At 42.4% G+C, this 8,159-nt stretch overlaps 1 protein-coding gene across 1 annotated transcript in view; it reads left to right on the forward strand.

Moving 5' to 3' along the window:
* Positions 1-4,897: 4,897 nt before the first annotated feature.
* The window catches only part of macc1 (MET transcriptional regulator MACC1), a 7,092-nt gene continuing 3,830 nt past the window's right edge, over positions 4,898-8,159 (forward strand). The window contains 10 exon segments of the mRNA XM_070442347.1: positions 4,898-4,990; positions 4,992-5,048; positions 5,442-5,679; positions 5,682-5,958; positions 5,960-7,257; positions 7,260-7,448; positions 7,451-7,478; positions 7,637-7,674; positions 7,677-7,778; positions 7,781-7,862. Coding sequence (XP_070298448.1) covers positions 4,898-4,990; positions 4,992-5,048; positions 5,442-5,679; positions 5,682-5,958; positions 5,960-7,257; positions 7,260-7,448; positions 7,451-7,478; positions 7,637-7,674; positions 7,677-7,778; positions 7,781-7,862 — 2,402 coding nt within the window.

Here is an 8,159-nt window from a genome sequence, read left to right on the forward strand (position 1 = left end):
TATTTCTCTTGCCAGCGCATTGTGACGCGCAGCCTCGTCTCTCACATGATGCAACCGATGTCGTGCGCAGCATTATCTGTTCTCATTCTCTCGTTCTTATCGTCAGTAGATTGTCTTAAGCACTGACTACTTACAAGTATACTCTCTTGTCTGTCCAGGTATGATTGTACACGAGTAGCGAAATATTTTTACCTCAAATCATGTTTATTAAAAAAGGACCATGAAATTTTGAACGGGTTGAGCACCATGGACACTTTCATCTCTATATATGTCAGTGAAGTTTTATTTTGCATTTTGCCTTTCACAATAATTGTATGTGTTACCACCACGATTTTTAAATAGGTGCTGGTCATGCAACGGTCTTTTCCCCATAAAAAATTAACATTTCATAATCTACTCAGAAGCGCTTTTTAGTCGCATTTCTACAACACCAAAGCATTTCAGAGGCCAAGGTCAACACGACACCACACCAGGCTCTGGCCACAGTTAAAGTGTTCTGGCCACAATTCCAGCCAACTTAAACTTTTCATTTGAGTTGGGCATGGGTTTCGAATATTGGGTCATCTTCGGGACATTGGGTTTTGTTATATTGAAGTTTTGGATATTGGGGGTTTAGATATTTGAGTTGATATTGGGTTTGGACATTTGGGTTTGGATATTGAGTTGGATTATTGAGTTTGGATATGGGGTTTGGATATTGGGTTTGGATATGGGTTTGGATATTGATTTTTGGACAGTTGGGTTTGGAATTGAGTTTAGACAAGATTATATGAGTGCAAAACTCAACACCACAACAACATTTATGATGTGCAGTAAAAGTTAATTGTGCTGGAAGAAACAACCCACGTTTACTGAGAGAGGATCACAATGTTATTCACATACGAAGACTCATCCAGCGGCATCAAAAGTTTAGGGAATGCATCACTCACCAACTCAATTCAAGGGTTTTTTTCCTATTTTTACTCTACACATTTGGGACATAATTCGTCACAGAGAGACCATTCAACACCCCCATAGAGATATAACACATTACGATATCCGTTGTCAACAAAAAATGGCTAAACAAAATTCAAAATATATTTTATATTTGAGATACTTAAAGTATCCACCCTTGCCTTTGATGGACAGCTTTGCACACTCTTGGCTTCTCTCAACCAGCTTCAATGGGAGGGTGTCACCTGGGGAATGCATTTTCATTTAACGGGTGTGCTTTGTTAAAGGTTCATTTGGGGTGGAATTTGGTTTCCTTCTCAATGCGTTTGAGGCAATCAGTTGTGTTGTACAAGGTTAAGGGTGGTATAACAGAAGATAGCCCCCGCCTATATACTCTTGCTTAAAAAGACCTTAGTCCAATATCTAGCGTTTATGGCAAGCACGAGGCGACATACAATCATGCAAAAGAAAAACTGCACAGTCCCTCATTAACTTTAAGGACATGAAGGTCGAGTCCAATGCCGGAAAATTTCAAAGAACGTTTTAAAGTTTTCTTCAAGTGCAGTCAGACAATAAACCATTGCGAGGCGTGCCACTTATGATGATAGACTAGTTACGAGGACCGCCAAGGAAGACCAGAGATATCCAATGGTGGTGCGAGAATAAAGGAATAGATTAACGGACAGTAGCGCAGCCTTCAGAAATGCAGCCCAATAAATTGCTTCACAGAGTTCAAGTAACAGACCACCATCTCAACATCAACTTTCAGAGAAGACTTGCGTGCATATACTCAAGTCCTCTCTCGATGGTTCAATTGCTGCAAAGTTAACCACAATACTATTTTAGACACCATAAGAAGACAAGAGACGGAGCCTCTCTACACTCTCGGGTCAAGAAACATGAGCAATGGACCCTCAATTAGTAGGTGACAATCATCTGTGGTTTGGCTCCTGATGAAGGTCCAAAATTCGAGACTTTTGGTTCCAACCGCTGCTGTCCTTTGTGAGAACGCAGAGTAGTGTGAACGGGTTGACACGCATATGTGTTCTGGACCGTGAAGCATGGGAGGAGGGAAGTGTGATGGTGTGGGGGGTGCTTTGCTTGGCTGGACACTTGTCTGTGATTTTATTTAGAATTTCAAGGCAACACTTAACCAGGCATGGCTACCACACATTATTTGCAGCGATACTCACATCCCATCATATGGATTGTGCTAAGTTGGGTACTACTAATTTGTTATTCAACAGGACAACATGATCCACACCACCTCAGGCTGTGTAAGGCTATTTGACCAAGAAGGAGAGTGATGGAAATGATGCATCAGATGACCTGGCCTCCACAATCACTGACTCACTCCTGCAGACATGAGAGTTTGATGAAGTTGACCGCCAAGAGTGAAGGAAAAGCAGCCAACAAAGATGCTCAGCTACTGTGGGAACTCCTTCAAGACTGTTTGGAAAACATTCCAGGTGAACTTGGTTTTGAGAGGATGCCAAGATCATGGGCAAAGCTGTCATCAATACAAAGGATGGCTACTTTGAAGGAATCTAAAATACTTTTTTGGTTTCTCTTTGCTAATTTGAGATGTCTTGCAATCATTATGGATTTGGTATTTTACCATATAGGCTCTCTGTATACTACATCTTCTCACTACCTACCTTGTGTCACTAACAACAACTGCATACTGAGCATACTAATGCATTAAGAAAAGGAAAAGAAATACAAATTAACTTTAACAAAGTACATATCTGTTAATTGAATGCATTCCAGGGTTACTACATTCATGACGCTGGGTGAGAGAATGCCAAGAGTTGCACAGCTGTCTTCAAGGCAAAGGGTGCTACTGTGTGAGAATCTCATAATTATAATAATATATTTTGATTTGTTTAACACTTTTTGGGTTACTACATGTTCTCATATGTGTTATTTCATAGTTTTTATGTTTCACTATTAATCTACAATTTGAATATAGTAAAAATCAAGAAAAACCCTTGAGTGAGTAGGTGTGTCCAAACTTTTGACTGGTACTGTTACATTTAATGGTAGGCTATCTAGGCCATATTAGGCTACAAGTGATAACAAACCTTTCAAGCAATCAACTAAATGCACTAATTGAGTAACACCAATATATTAACTTCTAATCAAAACTCTTTGTTTAAAGCAATTAGTAAATAGCTTATACATGTGTTAGTATGACCCATCATTTATAATAGCTTAAATGATTATGCATGATGAGCCAATTTTGTAATTGAACTGTCTGGCCTTCACATAAGTTGCATCCGCGGGAGAAAAAAGTATATCTACCGTAATGGACAGAACACTGAAACTACCTAGTTTCTGCTGAGTTTCAGGTGTTGCAACACTCTTTGCGTAAATACAGGATTGCATTAGGGATATTGTAGTTTTATAATAAAGTTAAACCAGCTCATTTGAAGAGTAGCCTCATTGTTTTGAACTACTAGTCCCGGAATGCTTGTAGTTTTCAAAGCAAAACAGACGGCGAGAGTTGTGGCGTGAAGGTGTAAAGAATCGGATTTGGTCTGACTCGCTTCCTAAAAAAAGTTAGTTGTCTAAATAAGGCTTATGATGGAAACCTTATTACCATGGATCAAAAGTGAGATTCCCCGACATCTCTGATACACCGTTTGGCGAGACATAGTAAGTTAATATTGTTACAATATTTCTGCTGTTTTCTACCGACGTTGGAAATTGTAGGCAAGTGTGCAAATCTAGTAGCCGAACAGAATCATAACATGTGTTATTAACATAGTACAGGTAGGTCTATCTTTGTGTTTGAAAGTTTGACATCTAGCTATATATATATTTATTATTATATTATATTTTATCATACAAACTCATAGGCCACTGGTTTACGTGGTTGAAGCGCACAAGCGAGCGTTTGAAATACACCTGTTGACTGCGGAAACGGTATTTTTGTAAATCTGGCATAGACAGCGGAGCAGCATTTCTACATGTGAARAAACAACTATTACAGTAGTCATACTGTATGTAGCCAMATKKTKATGATGGTTTGTCGATGATGATGGTTTATTCACAGCTAGCTCTGTCTCTATATATTTTCTCAGCGATAAGGTAGGCTATCCAACAGGTGCGCCTGAACTAGGCTTCTGTATTTCGAGATAAGGTGAAATTCGACAGGAGGATTGGCTACCCACCCACCCACACATTCAAGAATCGGTTTTGCGGAATAACTGATTGTTGAATCTCAGACAAGAGCAACCTGTTTGTGTGCACTCGTGTACAACCCAAATTAATTATTACTGACTCACTGCGACAGCAACATAGGCTATACATGAATGATAAGAAGTCTACCTTTACGCAAACAAATTACAGTCTGAATGAGTTCATGCTTTATGCTCTGTAAAATAGGTTACCTCAAACTAATCCCACAGGTAGCCCCAGGTAAAGAATCTCAGGTGTGAACCAGTGTGGAKGAAATGGACTAACAATGGCATAGGGCTGGGCAATATGGCCTAAAAATATTAATTCGAGAAATCGGCGAGCCCTACTACGGCACCACAAAACAACTTTTGGTAAACGAAAGAAACTGTAGGCCTATCTAGATGTGTTGTTTCTCTGTGTTTCCATAGGCTTTTTTTAGATTCCGCTGTAGGCTACTTTATCCATATYCTTAAACTATCATGTTTGTAGCCACGCTTTATAGAATAAACAGCTAGRGTAGAAAACATATAACATTGTACGACATTGGCCTATATATTTTAGCGACCTAAACTCGACACCTAGCGAACTTGTCAAGTGGTTCGGACCTCTTGGCATAACGGTTAAGGTCTTGGCTTGACATCCGCTGGACCCGAATTCGAGCCACGGCAACCCTCCGAATTCGGCAAAATATTAAATAGGTTTTATACTGTGTACTCTATATTATTATGCGAACTGATTGCAATTTTAGTGTAGTAATTGTGTATGTAATTTATGAATCTTAATGTTTACAGATGTAAAGATGGCAGCTGTCAGAGCAAAGTCATTTCTTCGCCAAGGAAGTCTCATTAGGAGCAAATCTGAGGGGACGTTGATTTTATCTAGACGACACTGGAACGCTGAACATCAACAATTTAAATTGGTCCTACTCTAACGTTTATGAAATATATTGTCTTTGAACTAGATGTCATTAATAGGTTCCAAAAATCGGGTAACTTTCCCAGCTTTTCCAGAGATCCCAGTTGGAAGATTCACGGAATCATGAGGGAATAAGCAGGAAATCCAGAAACCTCCAACCGGGATTTTTGGAAAACCTGGTAGTCTTGGGAAAGTTACTAGATTTTTGCAACCCTGGTTATGAAACATTTCAAAATAGGATTGCATTATGTGTATTGTACAGTAGCTCCTTTGAGTGGTACCCTCATTTAGAATAATGCCTGTTTAAAGAGCAACAATTCTGTGTGATTTTACCATGTTCTCATATGTATGTTTTATATTAGTAGGTAAGGCTTTGATTTGACACAGATATTTTTGTATTTCACAGGGAGTATTACATAATAAATCAAGTGACAAAACATTCTGAGTGGCCTGTGTTGCAGCCGGAGGTCAAACATGGAAGTCAAACCACAAATCCATTCTGGAACAAACTGTCTATATCCAATCCGTTTTTGGATGACATTTTACACACAAACAATGACAAAACGTTAACGAACGCTGATCTATCAATACAGAAAGATGAACTTTCGTCTCTGTTTGACAGTGAGAACTTTGACGCCAGTAGCACATCTTCGACGAAACAAACTTCGTCCATTTTGCGGATATCAAGCGAAAGAGCATAAGACAATCAGGGAGATGGAAGAGTGCCTCGGATATTCTCGACGACCTGGAGAGAAAGGAACCGAAAAGAGAAAACAGCCTCAAATTGTCAGCAGGCCCATTTCTGAATGCAGATTTTGAGTGGTTGAAAAATGACCGGGAGGCTTACAAAATGGCCTGGTTGAGTCACAGGCAGCTAACGAGGTCATGTCTTGACCTAGGCCTGATGAGTCAGAGTCCTGGATGGGGCAACCCAAGCCACCGACTCTCAGATAGTCTGCAAGATAGGTCACAGCGGAGGGTCACTACAGTTACCAGACTCGGATATTACCGCCCATATCCCAGAGGGCCTTGTTCCTGCTGGGGAGGTTCAGGAGGTTGCAYTGAAAGCCATCCTGGAGCCCCCTCACGGGCTGAACAACAACTACATGACAACCGTGAGTCCGCTCCTGGAGGTGAGTCTCAGCAACACGAGCGGAAAGGAATCCATCTCGCTGGAAATGAAAATGGTCGCRGAGGTCAAGAAGGATCCGATAAGTCAGGTCATGACCWCATTTGTGGGACTAGTGTCCAACAAGAGAGAGGGACCTTATCAGAAAGTCAAGGACTGTTACATTTACAAGAACATCATGCAGATGAATCTTCAAGACTTAAAGTCTAATTTCTATGTTATTGTAGCCGCAGAGGCCTCGGTTATCCAGCCCCCTGCTACGTCCGTTTGGGATTACCTGGATCGTCAAGTCACCRTCGCCGTTTATGGCCCAAAGTATATCCATCCGTCTTTCAAAGTGGTCGTGGTCGTCTCTTGCCACGATAATGTTCCACCGAGGCTTCCGTTCTCAGATATCCACAGGGGTAGCAGAAACWTGCCCCCTCTGGTGCTACAGCTCTGGGAGAAGCACCAGTTTAGCCCAGAGAGACTGAATGACCTACACATCGCGACTTCCGTCATAGCGTCAAAGTTCGAAGTCAAAGCCCAGGATAAAAGGAAAGAGGTGAGACAAGGGCTACTCAAACTGGGTAAAGTCATTCACCTGCCTCTTGAGCTAGCCAAGATGGGCAATGGGGAGATGGATTCCTTTAAACTACACATCCAGGTGAGGGATTCAAACAGTGTCACTGTAGCAGAGTTCCAGGTGTCTTCCCCTGCAGCGGCACCTATTCGCTCTGAAAAGCGAGGTCCCATGCGAAACAAAATTTGTCAATCGCTAGCTATACCGGAGGAATCCGTCCCAGAGTTCCCCAAATTCGGGACCAGACCTGTGAAGGTGCAGTGTTACGGGGTGGCACTGAAGTCAGTRMTCCGTCAACCGCGAGTGGAGTACCTCCTGGAGTACTTCAAGGGCGACACCGTGGCTCTCCTCTCCAGAGAGACCGTGAGGTCGGTGGGCCAGTCCAAAGTCAAGGAGTGGTACATCGGCTTCCTCCGAGGCAGGACCGGCCTGGTCCATTGCAAGAACGTCAAAGCTATCACCCGAGACCAAGTGATCGACTTCAACGGCACTGACTTCACCACCGAGACCCTCTTGGACAACATGGCACTGCCGTTCAAAAGCTCACCTACATCTACTCAGACATCCAGACACTGGTGACCGAACACATCCCCAGCTGGAGGGGCTTCGCTGATGCCCTGGGCTACTCGAGCTTGTCGCTCGACACTATCACACGGAGACATGCTGAAACAGAGGCTGAGAAGGTGGCCTGCGTGCTGGAGAAACTGAAGGAGGACTGCCACACCGAGACAGCAAGAAGAAGTTCCAGCACAAGCTCAGATCGTAAGTGTAGAAAAGGACGGGCATGTTTGATAGGTCTCAGGTTTAGAGAAGAATCTTCAAACCAGCTTGACCTTTGTTTTGAATGACTTTTTCTCTTTCCAAATGCGCTTCATTTATTGCATTTCAAGTAAGTGTTTTGTATTGTGCTTTTCCATCCTAGGGTCTGTTGAGATGGACTCTCAGGCTCTAGTGGCCATCTGATCCAGAACATGGTCATCCTGTCCACGGCGGTGGAGCTGGGTATCAGGTGGAGGGAGCTCGCTGAGAGGCTGGGGAAACTCTCCAGTGCTCAGATCCTGCTTACGAGGCACCCCACCGGGGAAGAGTGGAGAAGTTAGCGCCGTGGTTAGTTCATTTGACTTCATTTGTTGTATTTAGGCAAATTGTGTTGTTCTTAGGAGATCACCCCTTCATGATCTCATTGGATAAACAGACAAGGATTAGGAAGGCTGTACCAATACTTTTATTTGTATAGTCCATTATAGATGGGCTCATAGATTTATTTCCACTGCTTTATTGTACCGTTTACACCCTGCTGTATCCTGTGCATATGACGAATCAACTCTGATTTGATAGATTCCCGAACTATCAACTATAAACTGAACTGAACTTGTGGATCCTCCTCTCTCTATTGTAGTCTATGTGGAAACTGCCTATGACTTCCTGTACTCATGA

Source organism: Salvelinus sp. IW2-2015, unplaced genomic scaffold (genome assembly GCF_002910315.2).
Source record: "Salvelinus sp. IW2-2015 unplaced genomic scaffold, ASM291031v2 Un_scaffold8150, whole genome shotgun sequence".
NCBI classification, from domain to species: domain Eukaryota; kingdom Metazoa; phylum Chordata; class Actinopteri; order Salmoniformes; family Salmonidae; genus Salvelinus; species Salvelinus sp. IW2-2015.